The sequence below is a fragment of the Rhipicephalus sanguineus genome, chromosome 4 (genome assembly GCF_013339695.2).
Source record: "Rhipicephalus sanguineus isolate Rsan-2018 chromosome 4, BIME_Rsan_1.4, whole genome shotgun sequence".
Lineage (NCBI taxonomy): Eukaryota > Metazoa > Arthropoda > Arachnida > Ixodida > Ixodidae > Rhipicephalus > Rhipicephalus sanguineus.
Window position 1 is genome coordinate 42,981,877 of NC_051179.1, and position 18,410 is coordinate 43,000,286.

Sequence of the window (18,410 nt, forward strand, 5' to 3'; positions counted from 1 at the left end):
ACCTCCAAAGATAGCTGCAAAGCCGCACAGGTTGCAGAAGGGACGGATAGGGGACATTATACGCGGTGCCGTTGGTGAAAGCAACGGCTTTGCCTTGAAACTCGAGGCAGAAAAGACGAACGTTGTAGAAGAACGAAAGCCTAGCAGTGAAAGCAGTGACGATGGTTCATCGCAAAACAGAGACGCTGTGTCGACAGTGCGGAGAAAACCCAAGTCTATAGGTACCGACGATGGTTCACAGACTGCAGTGTCAGAATGCTGAGTGACATTTTGTTTGTGCTTAGTTAGGATGGGCTAGCTCTACAATGACGCATGGAGAGATGAGAGCAAGGACCTTCATTATTTGAATGGGCACTCTGCGTGTGTGAAAGTGCATGCTGTGTGAAGTATTAGAGATGCACCACTGGTGGTGCCAGCATTTGCCATATCGTGTGTACAGGTGACAAGAGTTACTATGTTAGTATTTACAAGTCTGTTCCAATGCACACGTGCAAGGCCTGCTACCACGAGATGCGATGAATGTATAGACCTATGCAGATGAGTTTGTGCATCAGGTTAAAGAGACACTAAAAAAAATATTCGAGATCGATTGCAATGTCACGCGTTTGTATCGGAGAGGTCAGTGTGTGCAGGCTTGCCAGGTCAGAAAGGTCCAAGGCGTATGCCATTCACTGCGTCCCGTGGTTGCGTTTCTCGCACGTTAGGAATAAAATACAAAAGGCCATCAAGCAACATTATTTTATTTCAGAATCTCTTTCTTCATTCTCACTTTTTGTTCTTGCATATACTATATATATTTATACAACAAACAGGAGGCACAGCCATTTCCATAACGAACAAAGCAAAAAAGGACTTGTTCGAATACTCTTTGGTATAGTATGCATTCTGAGGTCACTCGCTCTTTGTAAATATGTGCTACATGTACATTTGTCTTTGGCTCTGTGGACTGTGTTTTGTAAATGTGTTTTCTTTTCCCGGCGCGACACGTGGGTGTGTAAATGTGATAGAAAAAAGAGTAAGTAGTGTATTAAAGCATCTGCCATGGTCCTAGATTGAATGTCTATGTGGTTTGTGCGCACGCGCATTCCTTGGAAGGCGGACACGTGCACCGATTTGACGAGGGGAAGTTCACAGTAAAAGACGCGGACGAGAAATTAAAGGGAACTTCACGTTGGCACGGTTAACACGAAACAGTCATCGACACCCAGACATATCCCACATATAAATAGTGCCACGCTTTACACTCGCAAATAAATACTCGATAAACTCTGCTCGGTTGACTGCACAATGACTTGAGAATTATTACTAACCAAAGCTGCGCTACGTATCACTATAGAACTGCTACTAAATGAAGAGAGATGCAAAAGTTGTAGATGCTTGAAGAAGTTAACGAAACAAATGCGGTTTCACCGGGCAAAATGGAGTGAGAGCAACGTTTGGCTAGAAACCCCGCCTTTTAAGACGGCGATGCACCTGAATGTCGTGTACCTTTGTACGTGGAAAAGTAGATGGCGGCCGAGACTATCCGCGCAGCTCCGATATATTTTTGTGCAGAAATACTTTCGTTCTTGTTTCCAAACCCGCCAGCGAAAGCTTTTCGTTTAAAAAAAATGGCAGCGAAGTGTTCTCTTGGTCGCGATGAGAGTCGTGCACGAGGACTTTTTCCGTCGTCCCTCATCTTCCGATGCAAGGGTTCTGATCGAGGAACTCCCTGAGTAGAGTGGGCCGATCGGTCATCACGCCGGCGGCACCCATGGCAAACGCTTTCTCAAAGTCTTCTTTCTCGTTCAGCACCCACAAGTAAGTCTGCAAGGCGAGGGCAGAGACTAGTCACAAACATTTGGTGACAAGATCGATTGGTGACACGTCGTTGGTGACACAAACATTTGGTGACACGTCGATGCGACAGACCGAAACCTCAAGTACTAGTGCCATCAGAATCTGGCTTGTCTCACTGTTGGTATAGCGCAGAGAAAAGTGGGATACAAAAATTCAGGAGCCCTTTCCTTATCGGGAAAATGGTTGCAAGCAAAGCTTGGCGTGTTCGTGTTTTACGTACATTTATTTATTTTTTATTTCTTTCTATCGCATTGTGCAATGCTACCTCCAAACTGTTTCCTTCCTCCATGCCGGGAGTTGGATCATCCACATGGTAAGCATTGCAACATTTCTGTTGCTACAGGCAACAACGAACGGTCATGCATTTATATCAACAATGGCAACAATGACATGAGGCGCCATGAAATGACAAGCCACCTCGATAAAAGAACAGACTGCTAAATCAAAAACGGCTGACCACCGACAAGCCCACAATTGAGACAACATCAATTATTGGAAAATGCTGCATACAAGTACGCATGTGAGCAGCACACCTTCGAGGGCCTCATTTGTGTACGCCAGCATTTCTGTACACTTAAGGGCATCAGGTCTTTTTTTTTTTTTTTTTGCAATCGCATCTATAACACCAATTTATGAGGCAATACAAGCTTTGCTTGAAAACACATGCACTAGCATTTTACTGGCAGTATGTTGTATGAACAGGACTGAACCTCCAATGTTCTCAATTTGACTGAATGGCCAAGTTTTATAATTGTGTCTGAAAGTAATCTTTAAAACTGAATACAAATTAAGTCATGGTAAAGTTGCTTTGAAGTAGGGGTGTGCGAATAATGAGATTTCATCTCGAATCGAATTCGAATTGAATAGTGCCGAATAGTGGCCAAAAATGTCGAATATTGAATCGAGTATCTAATACAAAGGATTTTATTGAAAATTCAAAGGAAGAAGAACGGTAACGCAGCGCTTCATCGTCATGAGTGCACCGGGCCCAAAAATCTTCGGCCGCCCTTTCACAGCAGCGTTTTATTTGTGCGCCGGAACGATGGGAGTTTCTAATCGAGTGGCGTGGTGCAGCAGTGCCTACTGCACAGCGTGAACAAATTTTCAAATGTCAAGCCATTCAACAAGGGTTTCATGGGCCAAATTCAGGACGTTTACAGACACGAACTTCGCAAGAAGTCCGTGTCTTTGTTTCGGAAGCGAAGTTGTGAAGGGCTTCATAGTTCTCGCGTGTGTTCTTTTTGCTTATGGAAATGGCATAATCTCTTTTAAAATAAACTTGTGGTCACTTTGAGCCAGGATATCGGTGCAAGTTTTAACGAAAGGTGTGCTGTAAAGGCGTTAGCGTTAGTTTTAGCTACTCCACCCTAACCAAGTTGCACAGTTGGCCTTTGTCGCGTTTTAGATATTCGTCATGTCGAATTATTCAAAACTTCGAATACTAGCTATTCGAAAGTCGAATCGAATTATTCAATTAGGTGTTATTGAATTTGAATTCGAAACTCGAGTATTCGCACACCCCTACTTTGAATAGTTCTTCAAACAACAAACTACACAGCACACTATTAGTACTATAAAAAAGATGTACACATCATCCTAACATATGGACACTGGTAAGTTTTTGTGATTAGATTATGCAACACGAAGTGTTGTTTAATGAAAGTCCAAATGAAGCATTAGAGGCTAATACTAAGCAGCTTACATGCATACTTGTAAATCATCATTGGCAAGTATGCCGCGTTCTAACCATAGAAGTGTGGCTTCCTCAGCCAACATAGCTTGCTCTGCTACACGTGTTTTATACCAGCTTGGAGGAAACTGATCGCACTTTTGCTGCCAATTCTATGCTTTATCACGTGGCTTTTGCGGTGTGAAACGTTCAAAAGTCAATGTTTCCTTAGCTATTCTAACTTACAAATAGTGACCATTTAAATCAATGGGCGAATTGAACAGGGCAATGCCGCATGAAAATCATGATAGGATCCTATCACACACAGACGTTGTTCAGACCACGACAATGCTAACAACAAAGTTTCCCTTTGACTGATGTCTCTAAATAAAATCGCTGCTGCAGCATAAAATGCTTACTTAAGTTCTAACTGCAAAGCAGTTCGCGGGCACTGAGCCTGCCATGTTCTGCTAGATAGTAAACGTAAAAACTTATCAAAGTGCTAGAACATCACAAAAAACTGTGTGGGTACACTAACCTATATCCAAGAGATTAAAGGCATGAACTTACCGGTATGCCTCGCTTTCGAAGGTGGTTTATCACAAACTTTCTCACAACAAACCTACAGGAACAAAGAAAGAAAAAAACACTTGTTGGCTTTGCACAAGTGCCTGTCCAGAAGATAACAACATGCAGTTCAAGGTTCAGAACAAAACGTGTTTCTCAATTCAACCCGGAGTTATACCTACATATGAAGTAGGTGGGTAGTGGGATTAAGAAAAGAAACCCAAGTGAAAAGAAACATGCCACCACCAGCGAATACAAGGCAGCGCGATAACGGGTGATGCTGTTTGCAAGAGTAATATTTCAAGGTAGAGAAGATAACAACTGCGGAAAACGGAACAAAGCTGCAGTGTTCAGTGACCAAGACGTTAACCCGTCTTGACTGAACTGCAGCATCTCAGAGGTAGCAACATTGATTTTAGTTGCTGGAAAGCCTTGAGAAACAACAGGAGCTCTCAAATGACCTTGTGTCATATCTTAATCGCAAAAAGACCACGACTGAAAGGTAACACGCACCAGTCTAGTAACCTGAAGAGGAAACGGGACTTCGGTTGCTTCAGCTGCTCCATCATTGAGGGGTTCCTGCAGGATGTGAATGGTTACACTAACGTAAGTTTCTTTCTCTTTTGTACTAAAATATATACAAGTGCATTCACCAACCAATCGAAATTCCTTTCTTGCATTTAACCAGGGATACTATCATGCAGTCATGCCTTTTTCCGATGCTAATGCCTTTTATGCTCTTTGTGCTTGCCAACTGCAACCGTCACCCTCACCCATGCTCAACTAATTAAGTCAGATCTGTTTACACGTAACTCTCAAAAGTGACCACGACACGTGAGAAAGACCTTGCCTTTTCGCTACCGAAGGCAGCAGAATCTCCAGACACGACTGCCTAAGAGGTACGAAGGGCAGCAGCCCGCTGTAGGTCAGGAAGAGCAGGTAGACGACACACCGTGCCGAAAAGTAGAGTGGCACCTCGGGATTCTGAAAGCCACAGAACATCGTGTGACGTTCACTGCACTCACACTCTTCCGAGTCGAAGTGAAGGACCAACTTTTTTTTTTCTTTTCCCGCTTTTTTATGCTGGAGAAAATTTTACGTCTTTTGGTGCACATTACACGAAAGTATATGTATATGATGTCAACATACAATGAAGCCAAGAAAAGCATATGGGCATATGTGTGTACACAGGAGGGGGGGGGGGGCAGCCACCTCCACTAATCATCTAAGGCGCAAAGTCTGCCCCATACCTTTATGCAGTTGGACATCTCCAGTCATCTTTTAGGGCACATGGATATGGCCGCCCAGGTATTTTATGATAATGGCAGCCAAACCCATGTGGTGTTGCATGCAAAGAACTGTTTAGTTCCCATAATTCCTGGAAAGCCAGGGACTAAAGACAGGCCATTGTGAGAAGCACTTCATCACTTCATTTTTGTTCTTGGATCCATTGCAAAGCTTGTTTTCTTTCGGACTTGACCACGGAGTAAGATAATACAGGAAAACCGACTCCGCTCTTCTGGAAGGGACACATTGTGCAACACTGGTTTTTGCTTCACGGCATGTTCACCAGATGGTGCTATGAATAGAGGAAAGTTGCAGAGGAGAGGCGCCGGTAATCGAGCGGAGTCGCAGGCTGGGGATCTCTTTGTCGGTGCTATAGCAATGGCATACAGTCACGCTTCGCTGCGTTCCTGCATCTGCTTGCCTACTCATTTTGTCGTCTGCTTCCCGCTTGCCCCTCCCTGCTGCCGTCGCTGCTGGCCTCCACCAGTCAGCGCAGGTGTTAAATGATTCCCATGCGCCCCGACAGATGGTGCTACGCGTTATGATCAGCGCAAGGAGAGGAGAAAGCACGTGTGAAAGCATGAAGGGGAGAGCAATAGAATGAGTTAGGCCGCCACGTTCGCGTTGCATGGTTTGTCCCGAGTGAATGCGTCGGGCAGCGGCAGAGTCGGCACTTCTGTCTATCTTACTCCGTGCACTCGACCAACCGAGAAGGGGGTGGGGGGAGTGAAAGTTGGCGTCCCCAAATGAAGAATTCCCGCGCACGGTTACTGTCCATATAGGGTGTTATTTGTAGCTTTTTGGTTAATGTTTAGTAACCACAGAAAAAGGGAAACAAAAGTGGACAATGAAAACTACATTCCATCTGTGGGCTTCCAAATTCACATTTATTTCCCACAGATTGCGTCCACATTGCGTGAGCATTGCATTACCAATTTTGCTGTGGTGGTGGCCATTCCTCTGTTCACTTTCTTAGGTATTTATTAGGTATGTGAAATGATGGTACTGTTTGCCAGCACAACTCATGGCCATGGCGACAAGTATGAAACGTTCCTCTTGCCAGGTGGGGTCATGCAGTATGTGATCTTTATGGGTTAGCAGTTAACCAACAGACCCAAGAAACACTCGCCTGTTACCGGAGGGCACCAAACCTTCCGGAGTCAAAAACATTGCCGAGAAGTTAGTGAAAGAAGGAGAACCGATAGAAGGGTCCATTTTTGTTTTTCCTAGACACAGAAGAAACTGACCCCTCAATCAGTCTCCCTTCTTTCATGCTACGCAAGCGTCGCAGAAAGGAAGTTCGCACAAGATTACAAGGAGGATGCACAACCAAACGAAGGAAAGCATGGGGGATATTATTTGTTTATAACTACAGTGTAGTAATTACGGCATAAATTGGAATGAATTAAAGTAGACAAAAAAGACCACTCATTTTGTCGGTGACATCCAAACCAATGACCTTTGAATTGTTGTTGGCATCGATGCTAACATTCAAAGAATGTGTTCGGGCGCCACTGACGAAAGAGGTGTTTTTTCGTCCACTTTAATTCAGTCCAATTTATGTCGTAATGACTACACTAAAGTTAAAAATAACAAAAATGACCCCCATGCTTTCCTCGGTTAAAAAAAATGCTACCTCTGGTACCAACACAGAGCGCCCAGCGATAAAGTTCCCAGTAATCTGCACTCCCATCGGGAATGAAGAATCGCACTCTGGCCTAAAGAACAAAGAAAAATATTGGCACTGCCCCCGGCACTTACACAGGTATCAATGTCCACGCATCAAACGACATGGCATGTCGAGCATTGCCTAGACTTGGTAAGGCCTACAGCTGGTCTTTGCAAAAGCGACATGTTGACAACTTCGTTTTTTTTTTTTTATAAAGCTTTGAGTGTGAATAAATGACAAGAATGAAGAAGGGAAACAAACACCACACGCTCTCGTGGTGTGCATTTCCCTTTTTCGCCCTGCGTCATTTATTTGAGCTGAAAGTTTCATACAAAAATACAATACCAACCAGACCACCTAGCTATCGTGTTACAACTTTGGTTTCTGTTCTGCGATAACCTTGAAAGGAGCTCTCACCAGCTTGTAACACTTTGTGGCGACGCTATGGTGGAAGCTTCCCCACACTGTGATGTCCTCTCGGTTGAACTCCTTGATGAGCTCGTGCACCTGAAAAGGGCAGGCCTGTTGTTATAGAGAGGGTTACAAGGACACTGCCCTGCTAAACCACAGAAGTGTTCGCTCAGAATGCACTGCGGCCGCACAAAACCGTCAGAGACTCGCCTTCTCCACGAGCTTGTCATTGTTAGTCTTGATGTCAATGTTGACAGGCACGCTTGGGAAAAGGGTAAAAATGTCGCTGAGTAGAGGTATCTTTCGATCCTCGCACACTGGACTTGGTGCACCTGGGAATGAAAGGGACAGTTACAACTGGCCAGTGTTGGGCATGGATCGTGCCCAAATGCAATCATCATCAGCACCCTGACTATGCCCACTGCAGAGCAAAGGCCTCTCCCATGTTGCTCCCATTAACCCAGTCCTGTGCTTTCCCATATGTATTACTCAAGAACTAAAGTTCTACGATCACAAATGACCAGTTGCAAGAACGTGACGTTAAGGCAGTAAGTGAAGGTTTCAATAGCAATTCAGCTGGATACTCTAAATAGTGCGAACTCACGTTTGAGCTGGAAAGAACAGAAACTGGCTCAAGAGAGACCACAGAATCCAGTAAAACCACACTACGTGGTATATCGTACGCAAACGAGCCCTCAAATTGTTTATGAATTTGAGGGCTCATTTTTTAGTCACATTTTTTAGTCTCACATGTGAAGGCCACATCACTGAAGGAATGGTATCATGTTCTTTTTTTTTTTTGATAACTTGAGATCCCTTTACATTTTCTTCTTGTATACTGCTGCCTTCCCTCCCCCCCCCCCCTTTTTTATGTCTGTATATCACATTGATAAGGGGGAAAAAAAAAATTACAGTTTCGCCGCAAGGGTGAAGCAATGAATGCGATAGCAAGAAACTAATGTTATACGAAGTGAGCCTCGCCAATGGATACTCTCAGTTCGAACAGCGCTCCTGTTGCAAAGGCGGCCGAAGCAGCGAAGGAAGCTAGCGTGCTTCAAGTGTCGAGCTGTGACACTTGATAGTTCGCGCTCATTTTCTGTTTGTTCGTTTAGCGGCGTCTCTTGAGCTCGAGTGACTTTCGTACGCTCCGTAACATGAGCGCGGACATCACAGTGAAAGGTTGAAACATCCCTCTTGCCCTCACCACGAGAAAACCACGTGAGTAGACAGCGGAAGGCCAAGGTTCTCCCTGCGCAAATATAAGAAGAAGCGAGCGAGCTCGCCGACGACTCCTAGCGCCATCTCGCTGGTAATGAAGAAACGCTTATAAGCGCCGGCCGTCTCCGAGTCCGTTCAGCGGTAAAGGGTGTATATATAACGCTCACCGTTAGCTACGTGGAGGACCTGCGTTTCGTGGCGTAATGGTTAGCGCCACTCGCTGCAGAGCAAGAGGTCCCTGGTTCGATTCCGCACTTCGGAAGCATTTTTTTGAATTATTTTTCTTTGGGGGCTTCTGTGTATATATATATATATATATATATATATATATATATATATATATATATATATATATATATATATATATGTACATACTTATACATATACGGTTTATGACGGGGACGGCGACGGCAAAATCCAGCCGAGACTGTCCATATAATTGCTATCGCAATAAAAGGCGTTACCTGGAAGCTGGACATCTTTCCCATTATTTTCTGCATCCTCGTCTTCTGGTACTGTTAGCTAGTTAATTATTACTAGTTACCAAAACAAGACCAATGTCACGCAGCACTCTCCTTAAATGAAACTCCCATCACTTAACCGCAAAAGCAACAAAGCTGAAAAATTATACACATGACCTTTCTGTGCACATCCACCGCCAACGTTAACTTGCGGTAAGTATGCAACCCAGGAATTTTTTGTTCATTTTTGAAACACCGCACCTTGGCATGATCTTGAAGAAGGAAAAGGTCAATGACAGATGGAAATAAAGAACAGCAATGAACTACAAGCAGACAACTAAGTTTCTGCAGAAATTCACATGGTGGAGAAAATGCTGTGAAATGGAAAACTGCCATCCAACAACAGAAACACATTACAAAGGGAACCAGCAAGCAGTGAGAAAAGGAGTTTAAGGTAAATAGGTACTGAATAATTATTGGAAAAGAGACAATGCGATGCAGGTTTTAAAGCTTATTTCCACGAGTCAGCTGATGCTGGCTGATGTAGGGATGCTTGTAGTTCCATCAATTTTTTCAACTTGGGCAGCCTGTATGCACATCGAACGTGAAAAGAGAAAGTAAGTGTACAATGAAATGAGGACATTGACAGCAGCGCTCGAAAACGCTACAGGAAGCTCCAGGGCACATCCTGTTCTGCACATGTGTTTTGCTTTTATGTCTGCATACTTTACGATCTGTGAAGCACTTGTCGAATATGCTCCCCCATTTCACTTCCTGAGGTTGCCACGATAAATAGGATAGCCTCAGATCTTTATGGCTACAGCGAGCGAACTGCTGGCATATCTGGAGAATAACTGCGGAGAACTTACCATTGCAGAAATCAACCTGCAAGCTTGGCTTCAAAGGTGGCAGCTCCTGGCAGAAAAAAGAAAAATATATGTATAGCAGATTGCAAAATTGCAACTCTACGAAGTATAACAAATATAGAACGAAACCGCATAAGGCCTACGTAAAAAAAAACTTTCAACATTCGAAATGTGAAAGAAGATTGTACGTGTTCATAGTTAAAAAACGAGGAGACATAAAGAAATGTGGTGAAAAAATTGTGCGTGCCACTTGTGAGTAATGCTTTCACAAAGAACTGCCCTAACAGATGATTCCGGGTAGAGTCACATTTTCACCTTGCATTTTTCAAAACTTTAGAAAGCAAAGAATGTAGATGTTTACTTTGTGCATGCGACGTAAGCTGCGTGTGTTTGGACAGCAGGCCGTGTGCAGGCAATGAGGAAATTTCCCAGGCGAAAATATGAAGTGGGATTTCAAGTGGTTCAATGTGGCACCACATGCTTTTAAGTGGCCAGTGAAATTGTACCACTTGGATAACGACTGGTCCCACCTGCTACCAAGTGGTTTTTTTAAAGTGGTCCCACTTGCTTTCAAGTGGTAATTGAAGTGGTACCACTTGGAGAACAACTGGTGTCACTTGGTGCCAAGTGGTTTTTAAAATGGTCCCACCTGCTTCAAGTGGCCATTAAGACGGCACCACTTGAACAACAACTGGTCTCACTAACTGCCAAGTGGCCACTAAGATGGTACCACTGGGATCACACCATTGGTACTATTATGAATGCTGTATCATGAAAACAACCTACAAACAGCTCAGCTTCCCAAAAGAGCCACATGCAATGGAAATTAATGGCAGAATCGGACTCTCAAACAGAGGGAAGCTGACGGGTGGCTTACATCGTAGTCGAGCTCCGATATGTGTTTGTTCACCCCCGCACACCGCAGCAGGCTGGAGTCGTGACAGACAACCACTTTCCCATCTTTTGTCAGCTGAACGTCCAGTTCTATGAGCTCGGTGCCGACCTTCAGTGCGCTGCGCAGAGCAACCAAGACGAAGTCCAGTTTGTACGTGACATACTGGCACACGATTCATGTGCTTCACTTACTGTTTGAACGCTGAGATTGTGTTCTCCAAGTTCTCCGCCGATCCTGGACAAGAGAGGTAAGCACGTTTTGTTTAACGGCGGTCACTAGGAAAGCACAAAGGCCAGGTGAAGTCAGTGTCATGTGCATATGCGTGCATGTCTCAGCTGCTTCAGAAGCTTGCAGCATCGGTTACTTAAGGTGACCTTTTTTATATTATTTGAATCAGACCAGTGAAAAATTATCTGGCCCGCAGACAGCATAATTTTGTCTATCAGCTAGCTAGATCTCTTGAAGATAGTGACGGTGATACTTGTATAATAATAGCAAATCAGTTCTGCTATAGATTTTTTTCTGTTTCATGACAAATCGCTCGTTGACACAATATTGTTTCAATGCTCGTCCTTTCAATATTAAACTTAGGATTCACATCCAAAATGCGGGGTCGAGGCCAAGAGGTAATTAAACCGTACTAAGCTGAGATCCTCAGCAACCAAGCAATTCTAAGAAATACACCTGTAACGAAATTCACTGGCAGAGCACTTATAATTACTTCATCGTTCCACAGTGCTGATTTCCACAGAGACACACAATACGATATATTTTTTAACACGTCTTTTTCACTAAAACATATTACTCAGCTGATACTCGGCGCGTCAGATATGAGAATTGTGACGGCGAAACTCACCACCCCGATGGCTGATATGACGACATGGGAACTTAACTTGCTTTCTCCGATGCAAAAGGTGCGGGTATTTGAAGAGTATCACCGACGTTACGATGTAGCCGCTCAAGAGCGTCACAGCAAACATCTCTGCGGAAAGAGAAGGCGCACCTTCAACATATGTACACGTATCGTACGCACGGCTGCCCAAGTAATATGCGTGACGGCTGAGCGATTGTCAATGCTTCCTCTTAAAGCCTTTACAACACACCCACCCGGACATTTCTACTGCACACGCAGCGATTATCAGACATCGCGATCATGCGGTTCTATCGGTACGCAACACGCACAGATATAACAATGCGACGAGATTATAAAATTGAGCTGCGATTTACCAGGCATGCTTCCGGAGTACCGGCACTTGCTCAGAGGTAGAAGTCCGGTGGCGGCGTCGAAAAGGCTGGGCAGGAAGGATGACATATTAGCTCGGCGAGTTGAATCAGCTGTGTTTGACACTCGCCGGCGTCGCGAAAGCGCGCGGTGCCTGCCGAACTGCGACGTTTTCACCGCGACCTGCACGGTACGACGCGATCGCGACACCGCCGCATGTGCTGGCGGTGGCGACGAAACAACCGAACAGCTACACTCGGGAAATTTTTCTCGCACGAAACGGACGGGGAATGTTTGACGGTTGTTGCGCGGATCATCCAATGGATGATGCGACTGCTTCACTACACGACACCCGACGAAGCGCTGTTGTCATTGGTGCTAATGCAACCTCGTTGCAATTTCAACGCGACGATAGTTCTTGTTTGCACCTAAATCGTTAAATACACGGGAATACATTTTTGATGGGACGCGAGTAGTCCCGTGGCGCATTTATTCGTTTAAACGGGCACTGAAAAGAAAACGAAACACCTAATGTTTTTAGGGGGCGCAGCGTGCGTATTTGGAAGATGGTTGGCCGATAATCAGATGGGCGCTGTGTACAGGGTTGCCAGGTTGGGCTATAAATAGCCAAATTGGGCTACTTTTTTTTCGAGTTGGCGGGATTTTTCATCTTTGGCTATTTGGCTATATTTGGGCTATTTTCTGGCTTCGTTCAAAAAACTCGTATTTCATTGTCTTTTCTACCCCTTGGTGGTTGTTTAGCTTCAAGATTGTTGTGAATGTGCATCAATAGACATTTCGCGCGCCTTCTTTCTGACCGGGCAGTGCGATATAAGCAAGAAAAAAAGCAACGCGTGTTTTACACCTAAAGAAAAAAAGGAAGAAAAGGGCGAGGGGAGGGCGGTGCTGGGGTCGTTGTGCATCTTGTCCCTCTCTCGGAAAGGATGAAGCGGGAACGAAATGTGCGACCCGCGGGCTTTCAGTAGTCGTGTTGTGTGTCTCTCTGAGCCGTGCCCCCACAACGAGAAGCACTTCCTTTTTTTCTTATCTTTACTGAACCATAGTAGCGACGGCCCCACGACATAGTTACGGGGGGTGGGGGTGCAAGGGAGGGAAGCGTGAGTCCTTTTGTCGATGCATCGGGACAGCGCACAGCTTGCTCCTCGCTGGGGAGGGAACAAGAGGGCCTTTTCGAGCGTGCGTGAGTGTCAAATCCTAGTTTTGTGGACAACAAAAAGGGAGGACTTTCTTTACCGGAAACTGACTATGACATTGTGGCACCAGTTAAAAGAAAACAAATAAATCAACAAACACTACCAACAACAAGACACGAATACCCGTGCATTCTCATGCAAGCAGCGTGTGTAATTGCGTGCATATGGGCGGCTCACTGCAAAAGAGCGCCTTTTCTCTGCCCACGCCTTTTGTATCTTTTGACCATCGCCGACGCCGCGGAAGGACGACAATGCAAGACCGTGCAACCTGTTGCGGGCTGGGTAAACTTAAGTGCCACCTTCCTAGCCGACAGCACGCATACAACTGAGAGGCATGCACACATGTTGGAACATTTGTGTAGTGCACAAGCGACGGTTCTTTTACTTGCGCTTAGAAGAAGTGTTAGCATATGTGTGGCCATCCACAGAGGATGGAAGCGAGACCATTTCTATGTGTGTGTATGGGGCGGTCTGCCTCTGCTTGTAATTAAACGACTCTCAATGGCCGCACCGTCTTCCGATGGCGCCACCTTTCTAGCCGAAAGCGTGCATACGAGGCATGCGCACATATTGAAACATTTGTGTAGTGCACAAGCGACGCGGTTCTTTCTCTTGCGCTTGGAAGAAGTGTTTGCATATGTGTGGCCACCCAGAAAGGATGGAAGTGAGACCATTTCGACGTGTGGGTGGGGTGTCCTAACCAAAGCAACGTTTAAATGCCACTCGACAAGTTTTTCATGTAACCATATTTTTTTCCCTTGCACTTGTTTTACATGCTTGATCTCTTTCTTAATACATTGTACATTCAGTTTTTTCATGTACAAACTCGCTCTGTGTCAGTAAATAATAAATAAAAACGTTTTGTCTGGATTTATTGTCTTTGGCTATTTTGGGCTATTTTTATGGGCTACGTTTGGCTACTTTTGGGCTATTAATGCGCCATAATTTGGCGGGTTGTTCTTCGAGTACCTGGCAACCCTGGCTGTGTAAATAGAACACGCTCGCGTCGTCGGCATGCGGGGCTCGATATTGTCGAGCTACATTTAAGCAAAAACGGCCCTCGCGAATTTCGCTTCGCGTTCAACTACTAGGACGTGTGTGGCGGTGTCACAACAATGGTTCCGCTCTGGAAAAAGGCGACGTCCCCGACCATCGAGGAAGCGGCGCGGGACATTGTCGTCAAGCGTTCGCTCACCAAACAGCTCGCTGGCTGCGTGCGCGACTTACAGCAGGAACTGGTCAACGCCGAGCCCGTCATCACGGGTGGCGAGTCCGCATCTAGGGTCTGCTTCTGTCTCGAGGCCATCTTCATTCACGGTCTCAAGGACAACATCGTCAAGAAGATGTCCAGCGTGTTCGGCAACTCCGAGAAGCTGCCGACGCCCGACTTTTGGCCCGTGGCGATGGTCTATTCGCACAAGGACGTGCTAGCCCAGATAGCCGGCCTCAACCAGATCAGCACGGACATAGGACGCTGCCGAGCGTGGCTGCGTCTCGCGCTCAACGAGTCCCTGCTCGTCAGCTACGTCGAAGCCATGATACAGGACCCGAAGACCCTGCGCTGCTACTATCGCCAAACTGCGTACATGGCCGACCGGGAGCAGCCCGACATCGTGAAACAGTTCCTCGAGGGCCTCTCGGGTTACTCGTTCAGGCTTCCCGTGAACTGCGCCGCCCTCAACTGCTGGAACACCATGCCGTTGCAGCTGGCTGGCCTGCTCAAGTCGGCAGAACGGATGGAACCCGTGATGCCTGCGTACGACGTCGCCGAATTCTTCCAGCACGAGGCGGGCCAGTCGAGGCGTATGCGCAGCAAACTGTCCATGAGCTCGAGCCGTGCAATGACATCTTCCATCGCGATCCAGGCGAGCGAGCCGCCACCCTCTGAATCCCAGAAGCAGGCGCACAGCGTGGGCTGCGGTAGCGACAGCGGCGTAGACGTCGCGATGACGGGCGCTTCACTGCCCGCAAATGTTGCACCGTGCGCCGTCTCCGAGCCTTCCGCGAGCGACGCGAACCCGGACGCGCCGCCAGAGCAGACGAAAGTGATCGAAATCAAATCGTGTTCTTCGCCCAAGAACGAGGGCGCCGCCGCCACTTCGGCCGGCAGCGGCATCAGCGCAGCGCAAGTGCGCGAGCTCTTGAGAACCCTGAACTTGGACGCCAACGAAGGCAGTGCCGTGGCCCCCGCCGACGTCTCCGGGTCACCGGCGTCGGTGCCCGACTTCGATGTGCTCGACAAGTTCCCGCACGAGCCGCGTAGGTCCTTTGGCAACGTCCTGGACCCATCTCAGGGCTGGTCTTCGCCATTCGAAGACGAGTACGAGGATGTGAGCGCGACTGCCGACAAGTCTGACGGCTCGGACGACCTGGAGCAGCAGAGCTATGACTCTCTAGTGCTGAGCTACACGCAGAACATCAACCAGCAGGTGTGCGGAACGCCAGAAATGAGGGACCTCATCACGTCTGCCATCAGGCCATGCGCAGAAAGCCAGGCAAGGAATATTTTGCACTATCACAACTATCCATGCACTACATCATGACTTGTGCTCCAGATGAGGCCATGTTTTGTTGTTGTACTCATAACCGAGGACAAAGAAATGCATAACTTGTCGCATGTTAGCAAAAAGTCCCCTAATTTGGAACTATCAAAATTACTAACCTCTGCTGAAGTTTTGCTTACCATTTTAAATGCTTGGGGGACAGCCTTGTATCATGTCGTGCACTATCATGACAACAGCAGTAGTGCCATGTTTTCTTTTGTGAAGGCACTAGCTGTTGGGTTCACCACTTCTGAAAGTCTCTTGGATTGCACACCTCGCACCGTTCATACATATATGAAGCCTATCACTACACAGAGCACTGGGCTATAGACGCGTGCCTGTCTAAAGCTGTCATCATCATGGCATTGGAAATGTTGCTTTCAAATTTTATCATGCTTTCACAAATATTTTCCACATTCATCATCATTCTCAGCCTATTTTAGTCCCCTGCGGGGCAAAGGCCTCTCCCATTGACCTCCTGTTTACCCTATCCTGTACGAGCTGATTCCATTTTATCCCTGCGTGCTTCTTAATTTCGTCACTACATTTAACTTTCTGCCTACCTCGACCGAGTTTCCCATCCCTTCATAACCATTCTGTTGCTCTTACTGTCCACCGGGTGTCTGTTCTATGCATTACTTGGCCCATTAACATTCGCCTAATAGGTTGCTTTGGCATCAGCTGGCAGTGTTCTTGCTGTAACAGTATGTTTCAATGGTACATAACATTTTTTTTATTTCCTTTCAGGCTACACCAGGCAATGCAAGTGTAAAGGCCGAAGACCAGCGGTCCAGTGCAGACTCCCTCGATGAACTGGCGGACTTCGAAGTGCTTCCGAGAGAGAAGGCACCTGACGTTCGAACAAACCAGCTGCTCTCGTTAATGGGTCACATTCAGCAGGAGAAAGGCCTCGACCAGCAGGGATATGCCTGTCGAGGCTGCAACTGCCCCATTGGCATGATCTACGGCGCAAGCTCCGTGTGCTCCTACGACGGTTACTCGTACTGTCCGGAGTGCGGTGGCAGCGAGTCGAACGTGATCCCCGCCCGCATAATTCACAACTGGGACTTCCGCAAGCACCCCGTCAGCCGTGAGGCTAAAGAGCTGCTCAAGAAGTACGAAGCCGAGCCTCTGCTAGACCTGAGGATACTGAACCCTTCGCTGTACGATGCTGTTCCCGAGCTGGCCGCGACGCAGGTTCTTCGCTCGCAGTTGGGTTTCCTGCGGCCTTACCTTCAGACGTGTTCAGAGGCGGCGTCCAGTGCTCTCCGGAAGCTCGTCTGGCCTAGGGAACACCTGTACGAACACGTTCACCTGTACTCGACCTTCGACCTCTTACAGGTGCCGTCGGGTACCCTGCAGCGGGCTCTAGAGAAGGCGATCAAGTTCGCCCGTGGCCACGTTCTAGACTGCAACCTGTGCGCGGCGAAGGGCTTCATTTGCGAAATATGCCGGGACCCCGCCGTCATCTACGCCTTCGATACGGATGCGACTTACCACTGCAGTGCGTGCTTTGCAGTGTATCACCGCACCTGCATCGAAGACGGCGGTCGAGTCTGCCCAAAGTGTGAACGAAGGCGTCAGCGAATGGAGCAGGAGCAAGGTATGGTGCTCTGCTCTGCTGGGACAGACATGACAGCTGACAGTGCCTCTGTCTTTGCCTCGTGAGGCACATCGCGATAGACCTTCGGACAGTAGTGGCAGGGCCCTGTTTACTTGTGCCGGACAAGGGTGCAAGTGTGTTGCAGCTCAAGGAGCTTTTAAACTCGAACGGTTTTTAATCAAATTTTGACAGAGAGAGAATGCCGAGGATACAGGCGGCAGCCTTACTGGACTGCCGAGCTATCTTCGGGCCTCTCGCCATGCAAGCAGAAAATTTTTTTTCTTAACGAGGCTTCTTATTTCGCACTGGTGCCTACACGAATAAATGCAGCGTCCGGCAAATATATTGAGCGAAATCTCGTAATATATTTTTATGTGATGGACCCTGCTCGTCTCGATGCAGTATGTCGACATGCAAAATGCTTGTGCAATGTGTAAACTATGAGAACAAAGGAAATATGCTTTAGTAAATTGAATTCCTTTCTACAGTGTGCTTCATTGTGCTAGCTCGTCTTGCTTCCTCTCGGTGTCTGCAACCATATCCTCCTGTATTACAATGTGACAATGCTTTACATAGCCGTATAGTGATGTTTTTTCGAGGTCTTTTTCTGTATTTTTCTTTTGTGTGATACCCAAACTTTTCCGCTGACTGCCAATCAGCAGTATTTGAGGGTGCATGTGTGTATCCTTTTTTGTTTACATTGTGTTTTCATTTTGACACACTGCGCAGATCTGTAGGTGTGTGTCGTGTACAGTGTTGGTCTGGCTCTTGATAAGTCTCTGCACTTATCTCGTGCGATAGCGTTCCCCAAGCGTCCTGCTTGTTTATAGGACTTGACTGCCCTGGGTTGATAAGGCAGATGCTCTGTTAACGGCCAAATGCGCACATGCCCACTCTGGCCTTTGGAACGTACGTCATACGCAAGCCAACGTTGTTCCTTTTGTTT

At 46.8% G+C, this 18,410-nt stretch overlaps 3 protein-coding genes across 3 annotated transcripts in view; 2 read left to right on the top strand and 1 right to left on the bottom strand.

Annotated features, from left to right (window-relative positions):
- The window catches only part of LOC119389833 (tetratricopeptide repeat protein 28-like), a 103,373-nt gene extending 102,323 nt beyond the window's left edge, over positions 1-1,050 (top strand). The window contains 1 exon segment of the mRNA XM_037657230.2: positions 2-1,050. Coding sequence (XP_037513158.2) covers positions 2-78 — 77 coding nt within the window. The 3' untranslated portion in view covers positions 79-1,050.
- Positions 725-12,463, bottom strand: LOC119389837 (lysophospholipase D GDPD1). Its single transcript, XM_049414558.1, has 11 exons — positions 12,110-12,463; positions 11,739-11,864; positions 11,074-11,116; positions 10,865-11,000; positions 9,991-10,036; positions 7,653-7,774; positions 7,449-7,538; positions 4,884-5,059; positions 4,589-4,654; positions 4,079-4,130; positions 725-1,806 (listed from the first exon to the last, which is right to left on the bottom strand). Exons 1-11 carry the CDS (start codon positions 12,192-12,194, stop codon positions 1,675-1,677), a joined length of 1,074 nt encoding a protein of 357 aa, XP_049270515.1. The 5' UTR covers positions 12,195-12,463; the 3' UTR covers positions 725-1,674.
- A 1,842-nt stretch (positions 12,464-14,305) lies between these two features.
- LOC119389834 (pleckstrin homology domain-containing family M member 1) lies at positions 14,306-17,956 on the top strand. The gene is made up of 2 exons (XM_037657231.2): positions 14,306-15,813; positions 16,609-17,956. Exons 1-2 carry the CDS (start codon positions 14,434-14,436, stop codon positions 17,527-17,529), a joined length of 2,301 nt encoding a protein of 766 aa, XP_037513159.1. The 5' UTR covers positions 14,306-14,433; the 3' UTR covers positions 17,530-17,956.
- Positions 17,957-18,410: the final 454 nt, after the last annotated feature.

What these genes read in the sequence shown, in the direction of transcription:
- LOC119389837 (XM_049414558.1), bottom strand. Translation starts at nt 12,194, where the DNA reads ATGTCATCCTTCCTGCCCAGCCTTTTCGACGCCGCCACCGGACTTCTA. An exon ending in TCATATCAGCCATCGGGGTG is followed by an intron (nt 11,117 to 11,738) that starts GTGAGTTTCGCC and finishes TCTCTTGTCCAG; the next exon opens with GATCGGCGGAGAACTTGGAG. An exon ending in ATGACAAGCTCGTGGAGAAG is followed by an intron (nt 7,539 to 7,652) that starts GCGAGTCTCTGA and finishes TGCCCTTTTCAG; the next exon opens with GTGCACGAGCTCATCAAGGA.
- LOC119389834 (XM_037657231.2), top strand. Translation starts at nt 14,434, where the DNA reads ATGGTTCCGCTCTGGAAAAAGGCGACGTCCCCGACCATCGAGGAAGCG. An exon ending in GGCCATGCGCAGAAAGCCAG is followed by an intron (nt 15,814 to 16,608) that starts GCAAGGAATATT and finishes ATTTCCTTTCAG; the next exon opens with GCTACACCAGGCAATGCAAG.